This window comes from Cryptomeria japonica, chromosome 6 (assembly GCF_030272615.1).
Source record: "Cryptomeria japonica chromosome 6, Sugi_1.0, whole genome shotgun sequence".
In the NCBI taxonomy this organism is placed as follows: Eukaryota; Viridiplantae; Streptophyta; class Pinopsida; order Cupressales; family Cupressaceae; genus Cryptomeria; species Cryptomeria japonica.
Genome location: NC_081410.1, coordinates 671,931,678 through 671,959,543, shown reverse-complemented (window position 1 = coordinate 671,959,543; position 27,866 = coordinate 671,931,678). Strand labels below are relative to the sequence as shown.

Sequence of the window (27,866 nt, the reverse complement as noted above, 5' to 3'; positions counted from 1 at the left end):
AAGTGTTACTAAAGAACCTGTTTGAGAATCTGAACACAATAAGGAAGCCGAAGAAGAACAACTCCGCAAAAACACTAAAGTTTGGTTCGCTTCTTGTATGCATGTTTTTCTACTATGAGAAATTCTTTCCATCAGTTGGTAAAGTAGTTTGGGAGCTACACCGACCAATCACCCATCAGATTAATGACTTCATCAAGGAGTTAGGAGATAATTTCAATGATATAATGGATGATTACTTCAGTAAATTTCAAGAGAAAATGCACAACAGGTATCGGATTCCACCCCAACTAGTGGAGAAATATAAAGATGACATATGCTTTGAGGTAGACACTAATTACTGTTATGTGAATGTTGTGGAACCAAGAACTCAATCTTTGCCACCTATGGGTTACAAGATTGACTTTGACATCACACAACAGCAAATTGATGCATTTCTTACATTATCAAGACATGCTACTGAGCTAAGGTATGGAACCTATGAAGAAGTGAAGGGAAAAGTAAAAATGAGCATTGTAGTACCCAAAGCTACAAGAAAAGAAACAAAGATGAAAAAGGTTTTAATGGAGAAATTCGGAAAAGATTCTTCCTCCACACCTGTCAAAGGTACTCTTGCCATCACCGAAGAGGAATCAGAAGCTCAAGAGGAAGCTATAACACTGAGCACCGAATTACCTAAGGGTAGAGTGTTAAAAAGAAAGAAACAGGACACTTCAAAGGCCCTACCGACTCTTCCAACAAAGAGACCTAATACAAGAGCATCTGCAGCATCACTGAGTAAGAAACAAAAGAGTGTTACTACTCCCAAAGTAACAAAGACATACAAGAAATCTACTTAGAGACTCATTTTGGCAAAAGAGTCTAGTGATACAGAATCTGAAGATGTAAACAAATTCCAAATTGTCAAGAGCAAGAATGTAAATATACATAGTGTTGAAAACTTCTGTGCCAATCTGAAAGAATATGGCGGATTTGGTTCATTTAGATATGTCAAGTATGAAACTAGAAATAATGATGAGAAGAGACAAATTGAAGAAGCTATCATTTGCACACTTCTAAAGTTCCGGTTAGCTCCATTGGAATTAGTAAAGTCACTTCCAAATGAACTTTACTTGCATATTGATAATAGATGGAAGTATGCAATGGACTCAAAGAAACAAATCAGAGAAAGAAGTCTAGTCCATCTCTTTCCTAATATGTCTGTAGCTGAAATAAAGGAACATCTAACAACCTACAATTCAAAGTTTCTTGTCAAACAGAGAGCCTTAAAACTGATGAATGGGCTATATATTGATGTAGAAAATGAGACAAAAGCAAAATGGTAGGAAATCTTCAAAATCAAGGATGTTGATGAACAACCTACAGTTGAAATTGTTGATGTCACCGAGCACAATCTTGATGTCACCGAGCAAGGTCCTGATGCTACTGAACAAGACCCTGCTAACACTATTCAAATTGATGAAGATGTCATGGATACAGAGGAACCGGAGCAGGAAATGATAGAAGGCACTACATATGCAAAACTTGTATCTAGTGAATCCATTTTAGAACAAGTTCAGCCTTATCCACCGATCAATCAACCTATCTCTATCGAAGCTCCTCAGGATACAGCACAAGGCACCGAAGGTCACAAGTCTATAGCAGAAGAAGATACTACTCTAGAACAGACCTCTCAAGCACCTTCGAGCACTGAAAATGTTGCAGCTGAGACACCCAGTATCGAGACACCAAAAGACACCACAGCAGCTACAGGAACCGACCAAAGTGTTGTCTCTACCGAGCAACCTACCGAGGGTTAGCAAGCCTCTCAAGCTATTGTCTTGGTCCAACCAACCAAAGGTAAAGAGAAGAAGGTGAAAAAGCATAGTTTCAAAGTTGATTTATCTAAACTGATAGTGTTGCCCAATGTGGATATATCAAAATTAAAGGGGCAAGAACTCATTGATTTTGGTGAACTATGCAAAGCAAAGGCCGAACAAGAAAAATAGATGGCCATACAAAAGAAGAATAAAGTACTTCAGAAGGTGAAGACACTGCTATCAAATATGCTACCTATAGCTACAATGTCAACCGATGCAGCCATCCATATTCAATTGGACGAACTCCTTAATCAAATAGAAACATCCGGAGTTGATGCATTTGAGTATTTGAGCAAGCTAAAAGACAAGGAGCTTACTGCAAAAATGATAGAAGAGGTACAGAAAGCTCTAGCTATTGGCAAAGTCAAACTTGTCAAATTCATTGTTGAGTTGTCCCCTCAACTCAAGCACATTCTTTATTTATTTCAGAAAATCTGTACATTTTCTATATTCATTAAAGACATTAAGAATAAAACTGATGCAATTGAGAAAGAGATCACCGATCTCTCAAATAAGTTGACCCCAGAGCCCAATTCAGTTCAGAATTTTTATACCAAGCTTCAACAGCTCACGGCTCAACAATTGGAACTAAGAAATGAAGAACACAAGATCAGGATGGATATAATGACACTCCAAACATTATTCCTTCCTCATCTTTCATCCGTCCAAGAACAGATTAACCGAGCCACACACCTATCTACTACACAAGAGGGAAGCACTTTAGATGGCTTAATATCACTATTGGCTAATATTCAAGCACAAAATTCTTTAATGGAAAGTGTCAAGGATGCACTCTCTGTCGCACTCACCGAAGCCAAGACAAAGTATAAATCCATTTTTGACCAGTTACTGCCTCCGGATGGAAATTAAGTTTTTGATGTTTGTCAAAAAGGGGGAGTGATACAATATATTTGGGGAGTGAGATATATTTGGGGAGTGATTTAGTTTTGGTGATATAGTTTTGATATAGTATTCGGAGTATTGTATACAGGGGGAGTATACCGAGCAGAGTATCCAAGGACAGTAAGCAGAGCACACAAGCACAGAGCCAAGCATGCAAAATCAGAGTTATGTATAGTATAATGATAAGGGGAGTATATCTGAATATACTATTTCATTGACTATTGTATATACTGCCAAGTATAGTCATTTTTGCAAAGTATATAGATTTTTGAGTTATGAATTTGAAATTAGTTTTTGTCAAACATCTCAACTAATGTCAAAAGGGGAGATTGTTACTACTTATCAAGTTGCCATTAGTTTTTATATTCAAAGTCATACTATATACTCTAGTTAGTTAACACTACCAAATCATGCAGTTAGTATACACAGAGAAGTTGGTATGCATAGTCTAGTCAGTTACAGAAGAAAGTAGTCACAGAACGCAGTATACACCGAGCTGTCTACCGAGTATCTTTTTATGTCTATCGAGCAGCAAAGATGACACATCGAGTTGATATACATTGAGTGAAATGTGTTACTATATTCATTGAACCTAGACATGCATATGAAAACGTGTTACAAGATCGAGGCACATCTAACCGTTATCACTTTGGAAATTGCACTAGAAGATTGTGTATGATTTTGAGATCAATCTAACCAATGAAATATTTTGTATAGTTATTCATTCGAGGAATCATGTTTGTAAGATTGAAGCAATGAATTGGATCACCGTCTTAAGAGATCTATTTATACAGCATGAGTTAAGGGTGTATGCATGAGTGTAAGAAGACTTGAAGTTGTGGGTGCCATCCCCACCGTAGTTTTTCTCTCTAACCAAGAGTTTCTGCGTAACCAAAATATATGTGTTATGGAGTGAATCATGTATGATTGTTATCTATTTGTTTTAACTTTATTTTATGTTACTGCACTATTTTGTTTATGCATAACAGTAAAGTTATTATTCAAGAAAATTTTTGAAGTACTGATTCACCCCTCCCCTCTTGGTACATTAGCTTTCCATATTGGGCCTAACAGCATCTCCATCATGATTTTTTATGCCTGTGAAATGAAGGTTATCAAAAATTCATTTGCGGCAATAATTTCATATCATTCTCTGCATTCAAAGACACATTAATGGGATAAGATTTGTCCAGATTTCTCTAACAACTGGTTACATCTGATTGGATCCTTTCTCCTTGCATTAAAGAAGAGGATAATATTTTTACTTTCTTAGATCTTTCTAGATTTACTTTTTTACATTTTAATCAGATCAAACTATTAAGACTAGAAATAAATATTTCTCTACAAATAAAAGGAAAAAAATTGAATTAAAGGAAAAAATTTGAACTATGCTAATGACTGGAGCAAGTATAAGCCAATAGGAAACGAAATAAATAATTTTGATAAAATTATTAAAATATGTAAAAATAATAAAACTATGGAAGTGTTAATAGATTTTTTTAATTCAATGACATGATTGGACAACGAAAAGAAAAAGTTGCATCTAATCGATGCATAAGTAATCCTACCTATGGGGAGGAACTAATAATTAATGACAACATTTTGATGGTAATACAATGTGACTTTCTATATTTTATATAATATGACAAAAACTTTAAAATATTACTAAATAATGAATATTTATTGTAGGGGAATATAATATATATTATTTTATAAATCCTCCTTTAAGGGATAAACATGACAAACCACAAAGAACTATTGATAGAAAAAAGAAAGTGGAATCCCTTCTTAGAGACAAACTAAATATGTGACATAACACTTCACATGAATATATAAGTAATTGAATCATGGCATAATAGGAAGTAATAAATATGTGATCATTAATATTCTAGATTTATCTAGAAATATGATTCCTACATACATTTCAAATAAGTTGCACAAGATGATTCTTTGAATCTACTTGTCCATTAGAAAATGAAAAAAAATTGCTTAGGGAAATCTAAATTTGAAGGCATGAAAGAATCTTTTTGCATTAAACTTCTAGTTATGGTAGATAAATAACAGTTATCATTGGATATGACATATTGGATCAAATAGAATATCATTTCTTTCATAACACAAACCCTAAAAAACCCTAAATTACAAACAAAAACCCTAAATAACCCCAAAAAAATACAAAACACAAAAACTTTAAAATGCCAAAATACAAGAAATAGTGTACCTGGGAGGCCGAAAAATCATTGGAAGTAGGTGGGATACACTTTAGTAGATCGGGGGCCTATTTAGGTTCTCCTCAGTCACTACTCAGTGACTAGAAAAATGAAATCAGAAGCTTTGTTTTTTAAATATCTTTTGCGTAATGAGGCCATGTTATATTTCTAAATGGGGCCCTATTATGCTTTGGAACCTGTTAATAATGAGGCCCTGTTATTTTTTTCACCTTGGGTCCCTAAAGCATAGTGGGGACCTGTTTATAAAATAAAGGGGCCCTGTTCCTAGAGGCATTCTTCCCAACGTGTGTGATTCCCCCTAATTGGAACCCAACTTCTTGCACCCACCCCATAACCCTTTCTAGGGTCTAGTTCTCTAGATAGTTTCCTTGTTGGCTACCACCCACTTGGGTGGAACAAAGATGAAATCCTAGTTGCAAGTATAGCACACAAAAACAATCCTAGGAGGTTTGCCCACATGTTAATTTCCGAAGTGAATAATATCATGTTTCCTAATAACCAAAGTTTATCTCTCACTAACAATTCAGATGCCATGAGTCCACACTATAATAAGGTCATTGATGTTGAGGATTGTCACAAGAAACTCATGTAGGATCTCCTAAGAGAAAATTTTGAAGTTATCAACTTGATAAATTCGTTCAAATATGAAAATCAATATGAAATTCAAGTACATAATTTTTTTGAATACAAAGCGAGACTTCATCCATTACGAAAATGATAATAAGGATTTTAAATATTTACATTCATGATCTAATATTAATAAAAGAGCCATAATTCAACATTATTGATTCTTGAAAAAACTTCTAGACATGACAACTTTAGTATCAACCCACATATCTTAATGAGAATGACTTCAAAATAAACATTTCTCTTTCATAATTTTAAGTCCTTAACTAGCCTTTACACTTCTATATAAGGATAGAGAACCATATCAAGAATTAAAAAGAAAATTTTAAAAAACTATAAGATGATTTGCTGAAGATATTCTCCTAAGTCTTGAGCTCATTTCCCAATATTTATTTAATATAAAAGACTTAAGGAACAATTTTCACCATCTAAAATAATGCATACATTAACTTTTAACAAAAGAAATAAGTATCATTTTGATTAATTCTTTCATCATAGTTTAAGACATAGGTATCAAATAGTGGAATGCATTAATTTATAGAGAGCAACACTATTCCTAAAACAATCACCGGGTTCTCTTTATGATAATTATCTAATAATTCACATCAAGATACTAAAAGCAACTAGGTTTGTTAGCAACTCAATAATAGCCAGCATACAAATCATAACAAAGAAGATATAGGTTCTCAACAATTTTTCTTTAACTAAAACGAACATTCTAGAGTATAGCGGTTTTTTATTACATTCATGTTACTAGTACAAATATTTATGTTTTTTTTTTTGGACTTTTGTAGAAAATGTCTTAAGACTATTCCAATATAAAAAATAGTCAAACTTTTTGAATAGCGCCATACTCATCCCAACTTCTAAACTTTCATCAAAGCAATTTCCCCTTGATGATACTATGAATCAAAAGAATATACATTCCTATAATTATTTATACTTATATATAGTTAGTTCAACTCAATTTTTAAACAATACCACTACCTTGGAAAGATGAGGTTTGGACATGATTTCATTCATAACCGTGAATGTCAAGTCTCTATAATTGATGTAATTATATTTATTATCAGATTCAACTATACCATCTTAGTAAACATGATTACATATGCTAAAGCTTTTGAGTGAGACCATAATTCATTATTGAACAAAATTAAATCTTTGCCAATTTATGATTTTACCAATATAATAACATATATAATATCAAATATTAAAATTAATCAATGTTATATAATTCGTCAACTAAAAATGATAACTATACTAAATAGTATAAAACCATTACCCTTTAGCATTGGAAATCATTTCTTATAATGTTTCTCTAAGACATTTATAATATCGTATTAATTAGTGTAGTCTACGCACTTTTCTCCCTTCTTAATATCTGCCCAGTCCCCTTTTTCCAGCCCAACCTCCCCTTTGCCCTCTTAGAAATGTGGTCTCTGGGATTGCACTGATTTCATCCTGCCTGTGATAAAATGGGAGCTTTGTAATAGGATGTGAGCATTCGTCAAAGAATAATGAAGGCAAAGTTTGCCAAAAAGCTATCATTAGAAACACTCTAGTAGATATGTATGCAAAATGTGGAAGCAGAAATAAGGCACGTGAACTGTTTGTACGATGCCTCAAAGAGATGTCATCTCATGGAATGCAATGAGTGCAAGATTTGAAGAGAAAGGGTTTTTATTTGAAAAATACTTTAGAATCTCTCCAACAAATGCAATGGCGGCATGAAGTTAAATTTTGTTGAAATGTGGTGACTGATCAGCAAAGTATTGTACACTCAGCACGTATCATCACGGGGGTTCGGGGGTGGCAGCCCCTGAGAAATTTTTTTTTGCCATTTTTCGTTGTAATAAAACCCTAAAAAGACCGACTTTGTTTGTTGCCCTAAAAACAAATGTTATAAGCGGTTGGGATGCTTAAGGCATTGTAAGGTTGATGTACTATTTTTGCTGGATAATAAGAAAGATTGGACGGTTGTGTATGGTGGACGTAACCCATTCTAGGTGAACCACGTTAAATCTCTGTGTTATCTGTGTCTTGTTTTATTTCTTTATCTTTTGTATTTAAATCTGCATATAATTGTTAGTTCATATTTGCTTTGGATCTGCTTGAAACCCTAACAATTGGTATCAGAGTGAGGTTTTTTGTAAATTGGTAGGACTTTTAGATTTGAGTGGGAGCAATGGAGGATTCCAAATTCAAGGTTGAAAAGTTTAACGACCAAAATTATCAGTTATGGAAAATGCAGATGGAGGATTACCTGTATCAAAAGGATTTGTGTCAGCCATTGGAAGGAAAGGCAAAGAATCTGACCACAATGTCAGATGAAGAGTGGGACATTTTAGATAGAAAGGCACTAGGATCCATTCGATTGTGCCTTGCACCGTATGTAGCATTCAATATAAAAGAAGCAAAAATGCTTGTAGATTTGATGGCAACATTGGCTAAGTTGTATGAGAAACCCTCGGCTTTGAATAAGGTATTTCTTATGAAGCATTTGTTTAATTTGAAAATGAGTGAGGGAGGATCTGTAGCGGAGCACTTAAATAAATTTAATACAATTACCAGTCAATTGTCTTCGATAAAAATTACCTTTGCAAAAGAGGTTAGGGCTCTCTTGATTTTATGTTCTTTGCCAGAAAGCTGGAATAGCTTGGTTATGGCTGTAAGTAACTCTGTCTCTAGTAAAAATACTTTGGTATTTGATGATATTGTTGGTGTTATCCTAAGCGAGGAAATGCGAAGGAAAAGCACAGGTGAGACTTCAACATCATCGGGTAGTGTTTTGAATGTGGAGAACAGAGGAAGATCAAAGGAAAGAGGAAAATGCCTTGGGAATGAGAAGTCATGAGGGAAGTCAAAGAAAGGACGCTCTCAATCTAGAGGAAAGAAAGATTGTTGGTACTGCGGAAAGCTTGGTCATCTAAAGAAAGACTGTTGGTCTCGAAAAAACAAAGAAGGAGACAAAAATGAAAATGACAATAAGGAAGCTAATATTGCAAGTAATACTTTACAAGATGCTTTAATCTTATGTTTGGATAATGTTAATGATTCCTGGGTAATAGATTCTGGGGCTTCATTTCATGCTACGCCCCATAGAAAATATTTTCTATATTATGTTCAAGGTGATTTTGGACAGGTATATTTGGGTGATGATGAGCCCTGTCAAATTGTTGGAAAAGGAAAGATAAAGATCAAGTTGCAGAATGGTAATGACTGGTTTCTGTAGGAGGTAAGACATGTTCCTAATTTAAGAAGAAATTTAATTTCTTCAGGGCAACTAGGTAGTGAAGGTTGCATAGTTACCTTCTCAAACAATATGTGGAAGGTCACTAAAGGATCATTAGTAGTAGCTAAAGGTGCGAAGGTAGGCACATTATATCTGTGTACTGGTAACACTTACTCTACCTTAGCTGCTACAGATAAAGTTACTGCAAGGACAACAACAATAAATGTTGCAAGAACAGATTCGATAATGTGGCACCATAGGCTTGGGCACATGAGTGAGAAATGGATGAAAATCCTTCACTCCAAAAATCTATTGCCAGGACTAAAGAAGATTGATTTAGAGTTCTGCGAAAACTATGTTTATGGTAAACAGAAAAGAGTCAGATTTCTCAAGGTTGGGAAAGAGAAGAAGAGTGAGAAGTTAGAGCTTTTACATTTAGATGTATGGGGATCGGCTCAGGTATCATCTCTTGGTGGCTCTTGTTATTATGTTATTTTTATTGATGACTCAACCAGAAAAACAAGGGTATATTTCCTAAAACAAAAATTAGATGTTTTTGAAACTTTTAAGAAATGGAAAGCTTTGGTTGAGAATGAGACAAGAAAAAAGTTGAAGTGTCTCAGATCGGATAATGGAGGTGAGTATTGCAGCAAAGCATTTGAAGATTACTATTCCTTAAATGGGATTTGAAAGCAGAAGACAGTTCCAGGAACTCCATAGGAAAATGGTGTGTCAGAGAGAATGAATAGGACTATCATGGAACGTGCGAGGAGCATGAGATTGCATGCTGGATTGCCCTTACATTTTTGGGCAGATGTTGTACATACTGTTGTCTATTTGATAAATAGAGGACCTTCAACCCCTTTGGATGGTGGTATTCCAGAGGAGGCATGGACTGGTAAAAAGGTAAATTATTCTTTTCTAAAAACTTTTGGTTGCGAAGCTTTTGTCCATGTTGATAAAGAAAACAGAACCAAGCTTGATGCTAAATCTCAAAAATGTACCTTCATTGGATATGGGATAGATGAATATGGCTATCGGTTATGGGATTTTGAAACTAAGAAAATAATTAGAAGTAGAGATGTTATATTCAATGAGAAGGTTATGTATAAAGAACAGATGCAGGAAAAGAAGCATGAATAGGAGAAACAAGAATATGTGGTGTTGGATGAGATTCCTGAAAATGAAATGCCACGGGTACCTGATGCTCAGCAACAATAGATTGTCCCACAAACTCCTGCAAGTGTTAGACGTTCTACGAGGACAAGTAGACCCCCTGAAAGATTTTCTCCTTCTTTGTATTCTATTTTATTAACAGATTCTGGTGAACCAGAAGAATATGAAGAAGCAATGTAGGTAGATGCCAAACAACAATGGGAGCTAGGTATGAAAGAGGAGATGGACTCCTTGATGAAAAATAAGACTTGGGACTTAGTCCCTTTACCTGCAGAAAAAAGAGCCTTGCCTAACAAATGGGTTTATCGGCTGAAGGAGGAGGAAGGAGGTCAGAAAAGATATAAGGCCAGACTTGTGGTAAAAGGTTTTGCACAGAAAAAGGGTATAGATTATGATGAAATATTTTCTCCAGTTGTAAAAATGACTTTAATTAGAACTATACTTAGTCTTGTGGCTGCAGATGATTTACATCTTGAACAATTAGATGTCAAAACAACTTTTCTCCATGGAGATTTGGACGAGGAAATTTACATGTTGCAACCACAAGGATATGAGGTCAAAGGTAAGGAGAACTTGGTGTGCAGGTTGAAGAAAAGTCAATATGGCCTAAAGCAAGCAGCCCGACAATGGTATTTAAAATTTGATAGTTTCATGGCTGAACATGGTTATCATAGATGTCATTCTGATCATTGTGTATATTTTAAGAGATTTGATAATGACAGTTATATTATCCTGTTGCTTTATGTTGATGACATGCTTGTTGTTGGGTCTAACATGCAACATATAAATTATCTTAAACAGAAATTAGCCAGGTCATTTGCTATGAAGGATTTGGGTGCAGCTAAGCAAATTCTTGGTATGAGGAGTACACGGGATAGGAAAAATAGAACCTTGAATTTGTCCCAAAGTGATTATATAAAGAAGGTGTTGAAACGATTTAACATGCAAGATGCAAAAGCAGTTAGTACACCTTTGGCTAGTCATTTCAAATTGACTAAGGAGATGTGCCCAAAGGCACAGGAAGAGGTTAGTAAAATGTCTAAAATCCCGTATTCATCAGCTGTTGGTAGTCTGATGTATGCAATGGTATGCACAAGGCCAGATATTGCACATGCAGTGGGAGTTGTGAGCAGGTTTATGAGTAATCCGGGTATGGAACATTGGAATGCTGTGAAATGGATTCTTCGGTATTTGAAAGGAACTACTACGAAGACATTATGTTTCAAAGGATCTAATGCTACTCTGAGTGAATTTGTTGACTCTGATCTAGCGGGTGATATTGATTCACGAAGGAGTACTACAGGGTATGTTTTTACTATAGGGGGAACTACAGTCAGTTGGATTTCTAGGCTGCAAAAGGTTGTTGCACTTTCAATCACTAAAGTTGAGTATGTTGCTGCTATAGAAGCCAGCAAGGAGATGATTTGGTTGCAATTTTTCTGAAGGAATTGGGTCAGACACAAGAGGATAGCCCATTGTATACTGATAGCCAGAGTGCCATTCATCTTGCAAAGAACTTTTCTTTTCATTCAAGGACAAAGCACATTCAGCTCAGGTACCACTTCATCCAGACTATTTTGGAGGAGGGACAGTTATGACTTGAGAAGATTCACACAAGTGAGAATCTTGCCGATATGTCCAAAAAGGTAGTTCCACAGGAGAAGCTGATTTCTTCATCAGTTTCTGTTGGTTTTCTTGATTGATAATTGTGGGATTTATACCAGTCAAATCCTAGTGTTTTATCCAGCGGATGTTGCATGTACAGTGGTGTCATGTAGTATCAGTCTCCAAGTGGGAGATTGTTGAAATGTGGTGACTGATCAACAAAGTATTGTACACTTAGCACGTATCCTCACTAGGGTCTAAGGCTAGGCCAGGCCTTTGGGTAGGGGTTCAGGGGCGGTAGCCCCCAAGAAAAGCGGGGGTTCAGGGGCGGCAACCCCCAAGAAAATTTTTTTTACCATTTTTTCATTGATGAAAACCGACATTGTAATAAAACCCTAAAAAGGCCGACTTTGTTTGTTGCCATAAAAACGCATGTTATAAGCAGCCGAGATGCTTAAGGCATTGTAAGGTTGATGTATTGTTTTTGCTGGATAATAAGAAAGATTGGACGGTTGTGTATGGTGGACGTAACCCATTCTGGGTGAACCACGTTAAATCTCTGTGTTATCTGTGTCCTATTTTATTTCTTTATCTTTTGTATTTAAATCTGTATATAATTGTTAGTTCATATTTGCTTCAGATTTGCTTGAAACCCTAACAAATTCTTCTTCACTGTCTTCTTGGTTTGTGCAGAAATGGGAGCTTTGATGCGAGTTATATGAACACATGTATGCAAATGTGAAAGCATAGTCTAGGTGTGTTAATCGTTAACAAGAAGCTTGGAAGATATATGTCCTCTTCCAATGCTAAGGTTGTAGGATAGTCAATATCTTTCCTTCCCTTTTCTTTTCACGTCCATCTTCTGTTAAAGTTTGCATAGTTGTCAGCAACATATTAAGTCTAGATAATATCAATCAATTTTGAGTTTTTAATATTTTTAAGTCGAGAAATTAAAGCTTAGTGTGTGTGATTTAAGCTATCTGTCTCTTATGTTTCATGTGGAAGTTGTCTCCCCTAAAGTTCAACGTCTCTCCTATCTCCTAGCTCCAAGGGTCATAGTAGATGAAGAATTAAGGCAAGGCAAATCTTAGGTATGATGTGTGATGACAAAAGGTCATGATCTTGTACCATGCCTATTAATTTTAGGTTGTCTCCTATAACACCTACCCACCAAGTAACCAACCATACCACCACTACCCACAATGAATTCATCATGGTTATACTAGTCTCCAATAAATATTGCTAGGCAACTATTGCAGAAAAGTTGACATAGATAGGTCTGATTAATCAAAATTGTGGTTAGAAATTTATTGCATTGCTTTAATAGGTACTATAATATGATTACCATTTTCATGAGACATGTATATAAATCATATATCATATTGCCTAAGTATTAAATTATCGCCAAGAGTCCAGCATAGTTTCTATCCTTTGAAACATCTGATATACCTAGTAGTTACATGATAGGGAGGAATCCATCTCTTCGGTGAAATAAAATATGAAAGAGTTTATGCATAATATCTATTTTTATTCATGGACATATTGGGTTGTTAATTAATATGAGATAGTTGAAGTATATATTTACAATGCAAGGGTAGCCTTGGAACAATGTCCCCAAGGCTGTTTATTGCATATATAGCTAAGCATGTGCATTTATTCTACCATTATATTAGGTAGAAATGATCATGGATAGTAATAAGTATTTGAAATAATAATAAAATAGGTACACAATTTTAAATACTAATAGTATTATTACAAGGATATTAATTTTAAAGTCAAGAAATTATTTAAACCAATCTCTATTGTAACTTCACCATGGATCATTCTCTAGTTGAAGAGGTGTGTGCCTTATATTCAAACTATGGTGATTCTACATAATGATATTAATCACTTGGTAGAGATATACTAGAGGTTGCATTCTAGAGCTCTAATAAAGCTGGAATCCAATTTTTAAATAAATTTATTGTGAACTATGTATCTCTAATTAATCTATTTATTTTCACATAATATTATGCTTATTAGAAAAGTACTTAAGCATACTATATCTCAATCATTTCTTTGCAATGATCATACAAAGTACTCTAACACTAAGGATAAGATATAAATCCATTAACAGATTAAAATTTTATAAAGACCTTGAAATCTTTAAGATGTTGTCCATGTCCAAATCCTCAAAGAGTATATACACCTCATGAATGTGGGTGAAAACTTGTTCTAAGTTATACCTTTGACACCATTAACTATATAATATTGAGGAACCACAATATTTTTACATTATCACAATTACAACTTTATGCATACACATTTTCATACCTCTACTGTTTGTTTTTTAACATACTGCTAGGAATTGTTGACAAGAAAGCTAGCATGGTCCATATGCTTGAACACAATTTCACTTGCAAAAGTGTTAGCATATTTTAATAAGATCCAATGCATCATAAAATCTCCATAGTGGTCAATCAATTATAAAACATACAAAAGAAATCACAATCCTTAGAATTCATATTCACTACATGGCATAAAGTGTTTCCACTTGCTTTGTTCACCAAAGGTAGAATTATTGCACCCTATTCATTTAAAGATGTTTGCAAAATTCTAGATTAATGTTGCATAAGAATTAAGCCATACAACATTTTCAATTTTTATCACAAGTATATAAGATTCTAGAAGAATGACGAGACTAATATACACATGCAACATAACCATAATCATAATCTAATCACAAACCAAATGTCCACATCATTGAAATCAAGGCAAGTATCTTAAGTCGCATCAAGTTTCTAAACCACCTACAGGTGGGGCCTCACATTTAGGATATATTTATGAAAACCAATGTAGTAATTGGAGTAGGCTTTCAAAGAAAAAAAAATTGTAATATTTTTTATATTTATTTTTTATTTTCTAGTGAAAATATTTTTTTACCATACATAAGGGTGTTTGTTTGACACACATGAAAAAAAAAAAGAGTATAAAATATGCAAAAATAAAATAAAATAATGTCCACCCTCCATGTTGATGTTATTATGCTAACAATAATAATGATAATAATTTAAATACTTGAAAAAAAATATGCAATATAAAGAACTACATGTCTATATTATATTTAATATAAACTAACAATTAACAAGAAATAAAACATGCAACATAAAATAATAAATATACATGTCCTAGGTATTAGTATTAATGATCTATGTTTAAAAAAATATTATCTAATGTTATGTCTAATTCAACCATTTGATATTAGAAAATATTACTTATTACAAATTAAATAATATATAAAAATTAATTTATTAACAAATATTTAAAATGAGACATTTGTTTTATTAAGGTATAGTTAGAATCTTCACATAAAATGTCAAAAACAGTTAACTTAAATCATCTTTAATTTTTTTATGGATTTTTTTTTTAAAGTATTAGAAAGTGAAATTTTAAATTAAAATGTTGTTTGAATGTCTCACATAAGATGAAAACTAAGACACGTCTTATACTTTTATTTATAGATATATCATAGATTAATAAATCCCATCTCAAAGTCTAAAAATATAAAAAGAAATAAATGTAGTGTAAAATTTAATAATAAAATAAAGATTACATTCTTAACACTCATATGAAATTCTTCGTACAATTCATAAAAATATATATTTTTAAAACATAATCAAATTTCTCACACCATAAATATATACAATATTAAGGCACTCTTTACAGTTGAATGGTAACTCTTTATTGAATATTGACTAGGATTAGTCTCCCATTTTCTACAAAGATACAAATTAAGCTCTGAAATCATAGAGCATGCATAAAAATGACTCATAGGAATATGTATTGGTTAAAATATAATTTCTTTCTTCTTTGTTTTAGATTTCAAGATCATGACTCGTTTACCTGAACTCAGCTCAGCAATCAAAAGTAATAAAAAGTGGGCTTGGGTGGAAGCTTCCATTTATGATCTTAATTTGACCAGGACTCAATAAAATCTACTGACCATTAAAACCAGGCGATCTTTCAAGTCAGAAACGTGTGTGCGGTGGCCTATTTAATATCTCATTAAAAACTATCAAAGATCACAGCTTTTGTTACCAGATACATTCATTTCTGGAGAGGGAGAGAAATAATAGCCGAAAGAAAATGAACTGGTTCCTCAAGGATCATTTACCATTCAACTGCTTCATTTTAGGTCTTGCTGTGCTTACTCTCCAGCGTAGTTGCCATTTATTTGTTGCTGCTGGAGACACCCTCTCTCTGGGGACTTCTCTGAGGGAAAACCAGACCATCATTTCAAAGAATGGCACTTTTGAATTGGGGTTTTTCAGTCCCAATGGAACCAACAACTGGTATGTTGGCATCTGGTATGCCCAGATACTTGACAAAACCATCATTTGGGTGGCTAACAGAGAAACTCCCATCACAAGCATGCCCGGCGTTTTCTCTCTCTCTACATCTGGTTATCTCACTCTCTCTGATTTGCAAGGAAAAGTCATTTGGTCAAGTAATGATACTCAGAAAGCGAAGGCATCTAGGGCTTCCATGCTGGACACTGGTAATTTTGTTCTTATAGATACCCAAAACAGTTCTCAGACTGTGTGGGAGAGCTTCGAAAATCCCACAGATCATTTTATGCCTACCATGAAGCTTTCGAAAGGCTTGAAATTGTACTCTTGGAAGAGTCTGGTAGATCCAGCGCCTGGGCCTTTCTTTCTCCAATTGAATCCATCTCCAGGAGAGACAGACTTTATGCTGCAGTATAAAAATGGTGTTTCATATTATAGCTCGGGAGAATGGACTGGTAGATATTTTGCCACCATGCCACAGGCAATATCTGATACCACATTTAGGCAGGAATTCGTAGTGGTTTCTCCGACAGAAATGTACTACTCATATGGGCTTACACCGGAAGCTAGTTTAACGATAATGGGGAGGGAAATTCTCAACTGGAATGGTCAGCTATCATTCTACTTTTTAGTAAATAATAAAAGCTGGAACCTGGTTTATAATTCTCCCCATACAAATTGCGAGGTGTATGGCGTATGCGGTGCTTATGGAGTTTGTCTTGCCCAAGCAAATATTCAGTCATGCAGCTGTCCGCAAGGCTTCCAGCCAAGAAACGCTACTGCCTGGCGTTCTCAGCAGTGGTGGTTAAGCGGTTGTGTTCGGCGTACTCCATTAAACTGCTCCTCCATCAATGGCAGTGCAAGTGGCACCACAGATGGTTTCCTTCAATTCAGTAATATGTCGTTATCATATGATGGAGTGGCTTCTCAAAATACCCAAGAGTCTCTACAAGGGTGTAAAACTGCTTGTCTAAACAATTGTTCCTGCACGGCCTTTGCTTTCACTGATTCAAATTCTGCCGTTTGTAAATTGTGGTTTGGCGATCTGTTCAGCATGCAGGCTAATTCATCAGGTGGTCAGTCCTCATTCATTCGATTGGCTGCTTCTGATGTGCCACAGTTGTCACCTGACGCAGATAGTAGCAGCAGCAGAGTAGTTGTGCTCTCCATTTCAATTCCTTTGGGTCTTGCTGTTTTGAGTACTCTCTTCATTGTTGCATGGTTTATTCAGCGCAAGCGTCGAACGCTGCTTGAGGAAGACAATAATAACGACGCATCAACATCGCTCAGCACATTCACCTACAAAGAGATGAAAATTGCGACCAACAATTTTGCCCAAAAGTTGGGAAAGGGAGCCTTTGGCTCTGTCTTCAAAGGAACTCTGCCAGATAAAACCCTTGTAGCCGTGAAAAGATTGGAGGGTTCAGCTCAAGCAGAAAAGCAATTCCGTGCGGAAATAAGCACAATTGGAAACATACATCATGTGAATTTGGTGAGGCTCCGGGGATTCTGTGTAGACAGATCTGAAAGAATGCTTGTTTATGAGTACATGCAAAACGGGTCTCTCAACAATTTCTTGTCCCGCAGGTCCAAAGAAGCAGACAAGGTTTTGGACTGGAATACTAGATTTGGAATCGCTTTAGGCACTGCAAAAGGGTTACTTTATCTCCACGAAGAATGCAGGGATCGCATCATCCATTGCGATATCAAGCCAGAAAATATTCTTCTAGACGCGGATTTCTCTCCAAAAGTGGCTGATTTTGGATTGGCAAAGCTTGTTGGTAGAGATTTCAGCAGAGTGTTGACGACAACAAGAGGAACAAGAGGGTATTTAGCTCCCGAGTGGCTGTCAGGCGTGCCCATAACAGTGAAGGCGGATGTATACAGCTTCGGCATGACCCTGCTCGAAATAATCTCAGGCCGACGAAATAGTGACTTGAGCGTGCAGGAATCTCAGCACTACTTTCCTACTTGGGCAGCAACTCAAATTCACAAGGGAAATACAATCGGTATTGTGGATGAAAGGATTGCAGACAAGGCAGATGCCGAAGAGGTGAGAAGAGCAGCTGTGGTAAGCATTCAGTGCATTGAAAAGGATGAGAATGAGAGGCCGAGCATGGCCCAAGTTGTTCGGAGTTTGGAAGGCAAATCAGAGGGTGGCGTGGAACAATATGAGAGGCCCCCACAAGTGCTGGTTAGCAATCATCCTGTAAAAGCGACTAAAATGGAAACTGAAGTTGTTTATGCTCAGTGAGGTCACATAATCACTTGTTAAACTATAATCTTCTGCAGCTTCTATACCACTTGTATTTTGTCCATGCTTAGTCTATAATCTTCTGCAACTTCTATACCACTTGTATTTTGTCCGTGCTCTCTGTCTATTCTGGTAGTTTCTCATAAATGCAAGAGTAAATACTCCGTTGACTGTTGTCATTTGTGTCCCAGCTGCTTCGATGTTCTTTTGTAGATTCAAGTATACAGAAATATCTTACAGTTTGGAAGGAGGGCATACTGTATAAATGAATTTAGTGATTATTGCTTTAGTAATTTGAGTAGTCAATTTGCATATGTTTCTAAGCTAAATTGTGTTGAAATTTAAATGGTTTTTCTGCAACGATGAATTCGTTAAGAAATTTTAAGTTGCATGGGCATCACTGGTATTTGAGTAGTCTATTAGCATAGCGTAAGTTAAATATTTTTTTTTTTATAGACTTTGATAAGTTTCATGGACATTAAAATATTTCTTTCTTTTTTTTTCTGTGTTAAATTTCGAATGGTTTCTCTGCAATGATAAATTGGTTAAAAAATGTTTTGTACATCACGACTTTTCCTTCTTAAAATCTAAGAGCAGAATCGGCTTTAGAATTGCTAGAGTTTCTAAGGGGTTCCATCAAATTGTTAAGACTCCTAGATTTTTATTGTGGAGATTTTCTTTCAGATCTGTGAAGTATATATTTAAAATAGAAATTTAATTGATAACTTTTTTATTATTATTTGATTTTTAATATATATTTTAAATTGGAGCTGTTTATTCTTCATATAAAACAGTATCTGATAAAAAATATAAAATCTGTAAATGACAACAGATTTTTATGCGATTTCTACTCTTTTGATTCTCTTAATCTGCCTTTTTAATGCTGTAAAAATGCAAAAAATCCGTTGAAAAATATCCATGTTATGCAAATTTGTGTTTTTAATCAGATGTCATTTTATATGGAAAATAATCATTGCCTTTTAAATTACCATGTTTAATATGTATAATATATTTATGTATATATTATTTTATCAAATTATTTGAGGGTGTTATTTTTCAATCATAAATTTATATGATATGATAGTTTTATTTGTTTGGAGTTACGTTCTTTATTTTTAAAAAAGAGGTTTTGATTTTCTAATTGATGTTATCTTTTTGATAATTATAAAATTATATGAAATTTTTATTTTATATGTAAATTTATATTATGTTTAATGAAATATGAAACTTTGTATCTATTATATTATCTACCTAAATAATGATGACAAAAAGAAACATTTTTTTTTAATTATTCATGATATTTTATGGAAGATTGATTGCTTTTTTCCATTACTATTTTTTTAATCATAATAATCATTAGTATCTAATTATTCTATTTTCTTTGATCATATTTTTTATACTAACTTTTCTTGTAATAAAAGAAAATTAATACAAAAGGAAGAAGTGCAAACAATTCAATAATTCCTTTAATAGCTTGTCTATCAGCACATGGCCCTTTCCTCTTAAAAGGCATAAGTTTAGGCTACATCATGTCATTTTTAGGTAAAGATATTTTTAAAGGATATAGCACAATTTATTAAAGAAGGGAGAGGCTTTAGCTTGAAATTCAATAGACTATTTTTAGGGATGTATGGTGCTATCTTTCTATATGTACATGATTCTTTTTTCCATTTATTTTGGGTCTTGTTTTAAAATATGTTATATTGATGTTTAATTTTCTTTATTTTGTATATAAGCTAACAAAATCTTAAAAGAAATAGCTTATATTTTAGAATTATTAGTTGTGGTATTCTAGAACTATTCTAATTTATATCAGTTTTCCTATTTTGAACAAGGTCACACGTGGGATTCTTTGATTAAACAAAACCACACTTAGAATTATGTCTCTTTAATTAAATGTTCTTTTCAATCATCCCAAGCCTATACACCTATCAAATTAGATTGTTTCTAATTAACTTACATGCTATTATATTAAACTAGAAGATATTATTTCAAAACAAGTTTCTATTTAACCTAGGAGATATTATTTCAAAACAAGTTTCAGGTTAACAAATGATCATTAAAGAAAATATATAGAGAAATTAAAAATTATTTTGGATCAAGAGTATCAATTAGTACGAAATTGACAAATGGGTCTAACTTGGAGTCAAGGAAGTTTCATACTTCAACTCTCTTAAAAGAAAAAAAACACTTTGTTGTTTAGGGTTATAACTCACCCTTAATCATTGTCAAATTGGGGACCCTTCTTTTTTTAAGTCTTGTCGAGTTGCATTTTTTTTGTTCTTATGCATCTAGTCACATTATACTTGAACAATTACCTTTACAAAAATAATTATAGTTTTTCTTCACATTTGTCTTGCTGTATTATTTTAACTTGTTATAATTGTGTCACATTTTTCTTTTGTTCAAAATTTGTTGACATAATTGTCACACTTTGTTGATGCATAATTTTGTCATCTCGTTGCATTCACTTTGTTGCACTTTTTTGTGAGCTTTGCATCATAACTTGTTGTGTTGGTTGATTTTTGCTCACCTTATCGTCATATCTCATTTTGGTCACACCTAGTTGCACATTATTGTCTTACAAACATTGTGTTCGATTGCTTGAATTCTTAGTGTGCCTTGGTAAAATTTCAAATGAGCTTATGTTTTTCATAACATCGAAATTCAGCGATAATTCAATTCCAATCTAATATCAGGTCTAAGTATTAGAGATTAAAATTTTTTTCCATAAAATATGTAATTGATGATACAAATTTTCAAAATACACGCATTTTTTTGTGAAATGAAAATTATATATGCATATGTATGAATTTATATGTATATATTCAATCTATATTTAAATTTATAATTTAATATAAATTAATATTTGACACATTAATTTTTTAAATTAAATTGTAGTGTTGTTTTTATTTATTTTACAAGAAAATGTTGAAAACATTTTAAGATTGAACCTCAAAATACAAGAAAACAAAATAAAATTACAAATATACATTCCAAAGCTGAACCCCAAAATACAAATTCCAAATATTGATTCCAAGGCTGGGCCCCAAAATGCAAATACAAAAGCTAGGAAAAGGGGTTTTGGAATTTGATAAATATCAAATACCACAACAAGCGCATTTGTGCAAAATTAAAAAATACTTCGAACCCCAAATGCATGCAGATAGGGAAGAGCACCAATAGTGGATCGTGTTCCAATAACCAATCACTCCTTGTGCACCCAACCCCCCAATTACTAGTTTTAAAGGAGCCAGAAAAATGATAATGAAAAAAGCTCATTAATAAGTTTCTCATGTACCAAAAACCAATCACATTTTAGCTTTTTTGATCCATAATTGGCCCATTTGTGCACAACTACTAGGACATTTGTCCACAACTACTAGGACATTTGTTTTGTCTCAAATTAAGACAATTCACTCAAAAATTGTCTCAAATATTGTCTTAAAACCCCCCTCTGTGTAGTAAGTAGGTATCAAGCAACTCTTTGAAATGTGTACTTTTTGACCCATGTGTGCATAACTGATCCCATAGTGTGTATCGTTACTACCGAGAAGCTATAACCAATTAAGTTGAATACAAAGACAACAATTTTTTTTTGTCGAAATCCAATATACCATTTAAAATATATGAATACACGAAACTAGCTATAACCACTACTAGTTTGCACAAAATGAATTGGTTGAAATGACTTTATAAACTTGTAAGACAAATTAGCAACCTTGACTCCCATTCTCTATGCCAGTAAAACTAAGTCATGTGTCAAAGTATGAACATCGGGTGTTCAAATAGGCATGTGAATTGCGTCAAAGAAACGTAATCTTCTGATGCCATGCTTACAGCATCCCAAGCTTCCAATTTTAAATTATTAAAACCCATTTCTGACCCGCTCGAAAGTCTGGCATCGTACAAAGACATTTGTGGTGGAAATGTGGAAAGATATTTTATTGCGTGAAGGGTAGTTAATGTTTGGGGACCACATTCCAATACCGTGCTCATCTAAAACAGAACAATGTGTGGAAGAAAATGAAGATAAGAAATTTACTTCAAATTTTCTATCTCGTGCATAGATTTTCCAGCATTGTAGTTTGAAAGGGCTATAAATGATAGTACGTGGCTTTGATCCATATAAACAATAAACGATCTTATTTGAGTCTGTTTAGTCTGTCTTTTCTTTTTCTTTTTTTTACAATGTTTTAGATTTTAATTTAACACTTTTCATATAGCAGGCTTTCAGCTAACCGCTGCAGTATGGGGTCATCTCTCAATTTTTCTAATCTTTCATATGTAGGGAACATTTTTTTTAGAATTCTTATGGTTGGAAACTAAATAAGAGAAGTTTGTGGAAGATGTCAATTTAGAAGAGATTTATAAAATTGCAAATAGAGCAGCCTGAAAATGTATTATAGCAACTTGAAATGTAAATAGTTTTAAATATAAAGGTGAATTATGTTACTAGAAATAAGAAACGAGAAACGTAATGACAATAATAATCACCAACCACAACACTATTATATTGATGATTAAAATAAAAGATACAAAATTCTGCATACGCAGATCATATCATGTCTTCAGTAACTATGTGCCCTATATGGCACTATCTACTAGTCACCAACATACTATATGATCCTAATAAGCATGGGAATTGTAAAACCACACTTTGTCTATCCATAACTGCTAAAAACAGAGGTGCCCTATTGATTAGAAAGTTATGCCTAGTTGAAGTTAGGATAAAATTTCGAGTCCCGAGCAGAAAGTTATGCCTAGTTGAAGTTAGGATAAAATTTCATATAGTTTTTTTGAAAATTTCGTAGTTTTTAGATTTTATTATGTAATGAACAAATGTGATTGTTGGACTTCGATTCTCAAGAGGTTTCTGTGACCCTTGGAATCTCATGAACTTCTATATGTTGGATTTTCGAATGGAATAGATTACTTTTTGGCTTGCTTCAATTCTATGCTTTCTGGTTCTTGTAAATAGAATTTACAATACCGCAGGTTCTCACTCAGGCGTTGTCATTCGAATCCATAATTCGGATCACCTATCTTGCATTGACATAAGCTATATCTATTATAGCTATAGCTTGGAAGCAGAAAAAACAAAAATCCAAGCTTACGAGATATTAAAACATATTTAAGAGCGTCCACGGAATTGGCCGTGTTTCTTTCTTTTGCCTTTCATCTCCATCTCGCCTCGGTCCACAAAAACACAGTCTCCATCTCGCCTTTTATTAATACATGGTTAAATATAATCTAAACTATTTTTGAAAAATTCCATGCTTATGATGTCCAAATAGCAAAAAAATTAAAAAATAATGCACACATGAAAAATAATTTAATCATCAATAAAAACATAAAAATTAAGAATTAATAGATAACTCCGGCAATTGGAACTTAATCATTAAATAAACCAGTGGTTAACTCCCCATTTTCTTATTAGTTCTAACGTGCCAGCGTTTGTATTACGAAAAGTTAATATCATTTAGTGTAATTGTTAGAAAATTGATATTGAACTTTCCTGTTCTTTTTATATTTTATGATTGTTAGAACTGATGCCGCTAGAAACATGCTGGCAGTTTGGAGACGGTCGTTCACAACGGGGAAACATGTTTCAGTTGTTGAAATGCCAAACAACGTTTTCCCGTCACGTTTTTGGCAATAGAGGAATTGAACAGACATATAATAGAAAATAACAAGGAACAAATTGTGCATTATTCAATCTCTAATGTTATAAAGAATAATGCATAAAAGAGAGGGCAAAGATCAATTTGAAATAGTTAAAACTATTGCACAAAAACTGCCAAAACTAAACAAAGACAAAAAAAACAAATGATTGTTCACTAACATCCCCTCTTAATCTGAAGGGATTAAACCAAACATTGTCCTAAATTTCTCAAATTTTTCTTTGCCTAGTTCTTTGGTAAGAATATCTGCATGTTGAGCTGTAGTAGGACAATATTTGAGTTGGATAGTGTCATCTTTCACATGGTGTCGAATCAAATGAAACTTGGTGTTAATGTGTTTGGTTCGATCGTCAAAGACTAGATTTTTAGCCATTTCGATATCAGATTGATTGTCCACAAAGAGTGATGTGGATGAAACTTGCGGTGCCTACAAATCTTTAAGAATTCTTTGAAGCCATAAGATTTATCAAGTTGCTTCAGAGGCTGCCACATATTCAACTTTTGCAGAGGAGAGAGTTGGGACTGGTTGCTTTCTAGATTTCTAAGAAATGACATTAAACCCAAGATGCATTAAGAAACTAGATGTAGATTTTTCATCTTCCAAATCACTTGCATAATCTGGATCTGAATATTCCCATGTGCCATTTTTCAAAAGTGCATCATACTCATTTTGCATAGCTTGCTTCCATACTGCAATATTCTTAGATTCTTTATAGGAAGTTGGTTTTAAGTATATTATGAGATTGAGTTCATCAATAGACTCCAACTTACTTGCAATATTAGACTGAGCCTATTGGCAGGTTGCTTTGTAAGAACTTCTCATGCTTGTTTTACCTATTTTATTAGGCCTTAAATCTTTTAATGTTTTTCGGACTTGTTTTGCCCACTTATGGGAAGATTGGGGTTGGACCAAAAGTGCTTCCATTTCTTGATTAGAAGCTTCATGGGTGGCTAATGGTTTTGAAATTCCAAGTTTATCAATAGAGGGAATATCATCATGAAAGGGTGATTCCTCTTGCAAATCTAGCAATAAATTAGCTTGAGTTGAGACAACTTGAGGTATAGATGTTATATGTGAATCCAACAAAGGTGATTCAAAATGAGATGGCTCCCCTCCCCAAAGTGAAAAATCTCATAAGGATTCTCTATCCAAGGAGAAGATTTGGAAAAATTTTCAAGTTGATTTAATTAGTAGTCAACATTAGCATCATTTTTGGAAGATTCACAAAATATGTTATGTGCAATAAAAAATTTCTTGTTAACTTACACCATATAACTTATAGGCTTTTGAAGATTTAGAATACCCAATATTAGATGTGGGGTAAGTGGGGTAGTTAGCCCATGGTATTAGCACATGGTTTTGATGTAATACCACTTAGTGGTTTTGTGGGAGCTTGTGTCTATAAAAGCAACCACAAGGGTAATTGTTTGGGTAAGCCAGGTTTAGCATTTGTGTAGGTTGGAAGCATGGTATGTGATGTGTGGTTACTTGCTTGTTGATGCATGGGGTTTTGAAAGCTTTCATGGTTGTATTTTTAATTGTGCATTGTTGATAATACATGGATCATAGATGCTTTTGGAGGTTGGGTTTTTCCCTCATAAGAGTTTTCCTAGGGTATATCTTGTGTCAAATTTGATGGGTATGTTGTCTATTCTTTTCATATGGATTCTAAGTGATTATTTTGTTGATTTCTCAATTGAATTATATTGAATTATTTTGTTGATTTTTGGCTGCAAGTTTCCTTACAAAGGTGACCCCTTGACTCATGTGAAAACATTTCAAACCTTGTGTAGTGATTTCTCCCACGATCATAGACTAATGGAGAAAATATTTGCTCACACTTTTAGAGATAAATATTTGCAATGGCATTGCTCTTTGCCTCCTTATTCTATCACTTCTTTGAACAACAGTTGGCTAATGCATTCATTCAACAATTTCAAAATAATATTGGTCCTAAAATTACTTTGACCAATTTGATTCATTGTAAGCAGGGAGTTAACGAAAAAGTGACTGAACTCATTGGTAGATATAAACATTTGCATTCACAATTGCTTATCTTGTGCTTGATGCTGATGTCCAAAGAATTTTCATTATTAATTTGCAAAAGGATATTAGAGATAAGCTTCTATTTTCTAAGTTTTCATCTTTCATACAATTGCATGCAGTGCTTCATAACTATCAACTTTAAGTGAGCTAGTTTGAATCCTCTTCTTCAATGGATTCAATTGATCATTCCAAAAGTTCCAAAAGAAAAACAAAGGTTTCATCAAGATCAATGATTACTCTTCCAATCACATTAATACACAAGTGGCAACCACAATACCAGGTGTGGCCCCTTTATCATCAATCTTTATAATATAATTAACTCTACTTTTTGAATCTTTACATATTCTAATTCTTAGATTGATGAATGTTAATATGTTGTAACTTCCTCCCATTAAACCTATAGATACCTCTAAGCCTTTACCAACTTCTTTCAATCATAAAGCCTTTTGCCAATACCATTGTCAAGCCATCCTTGATACTAAAATGTGTTACAAATTGAGGCATAAGATCCAAGACCTTATTGATTCCAATACCACATCCGTGAACGGTGTGAATGATAAAGGAAATAAATCCATGGCACCTCCTAATCAAAATTTGCAAATATTTACTAATTCTTTGCCTTCTCATTTTACTAATGGCATTGAATCTAAGCCACTCAAAATTACTCCTAATGATGAGGGCATAACATATAACAATGTTATGAACCTTATTGAATAACCCAAACCTAAACCTAAACCATGCATCACCTTTGATTCTAGGGAGACTATTGAAGCACCCAATTGACCATTGTACATTATTGTGAAGATTAAAGGAAAGATCTCATGAGGGGAGCTCACTAATGTAATATGTATGGTGAATGTTATTACTGAAGAACATCTCTTTATACAACAATTCCATCAAAAAATAAATGACAAATATGATGTTATAATTAAGGTACATGATTGTTTCACTTGTCCTACTATAGGCTCTATCACTCTTTTGGTTGGGGTTGGCACTAAGTGCTTAGATGTTGCCTTTTATATTATCCCTACCTCTGACCAATTTTATGCGAAGTTGAGACATCCTTGACTCTCTTTCTTGAAAGCTATACCTTCTACCATTCACAAGTGTTTGAAGTTCCCTCATAATAGGTGTATCATCACAATCAATCATAATCTTTACCAACCAACAAGAAGACACAAAAATTTCACCCTTAATTATTTTTTACCTCAATCTTTGAAACCTTGAATTGGTGTTGTTTTCCTATCTTATTAAAAATTAAAAAAAATGATATGATATCAACCTTGAGTAAACCTCCTCATCTATATATATGTTGCAGTCGCATACCCTACATCATATAAAGAAAATGCTCAAAATCCTGTATCTCTAAACCTACTGGGGTTTCTTCCAAATTCCTCTTCTTACAAGAGAAGAAAAGAAACCTATATGTAACGCACCTTAACTGTTTGGCATAACACTGCAAAGAGATGCCATCACATAGAACGACAAGGTCGCTGATATGCACAAAACAGATTGAAATGATTTTAGAAACTTTGAAGCAGGCGTGTTAAGCAGGGCTGCGAATTGTTTGACAAAATGCCTCAAAGAAACTTGGATTTCATGAGACGCCATCTTAGATCCGCACAAAAATCAGTTTATTGAGAAAGCCTTTAAAAATGTTCTCAATTCGCAGGTGTAAAGCAAAAATTACACTTCTACTACTCTGGCGGCATGCATGTAGAATGTGAATGCAGAGACACGTCATGCAAACAGTTTGACAAAATGCCTTGATGAAATAGGCTCAAATAGAATGCTGAAGCATGGAAATGCTATAGTAGATATGCCTGCAAAATGTGGGATCACATCCAATGCACATAAACCATCCCTTAAGAAGATAACAGCTCGTGGAGATGCAATAATTTCAGGTAAGGTACGGATTTGTTT

The 27,866-nt window shown here is 33.9% G+C and overlaps 1 protein-coding gene across 1 annotated transcript; it reads left to right on the top strand.

Annotated features, from left to right (window-relative positions):
- The first annotated feature begins 15,579 nt into the window (after positions 1-15,579).
- LOC131080073 (G-type lectin S-receptor-like serine/threonine-protein kinase At2g19130) lies at positions 15,580-18,505 on the top strand. Its single transcript, XM_058018166.2, has one exon. The coding sequence runs from the start codon at positions 15,756-15,758 to the stop codon at positions 18,210-18,212; it is 2,457 nt and encodes an 818-aa protein (XP_057874149.2). The 5' UTR covers positions 15,580-15,755; the 3' UTR covers positions 18,213-18,505.
- The last annotated feature ends 9,361 nt before the right edge of the window (positions 18,506-27,866 follow it).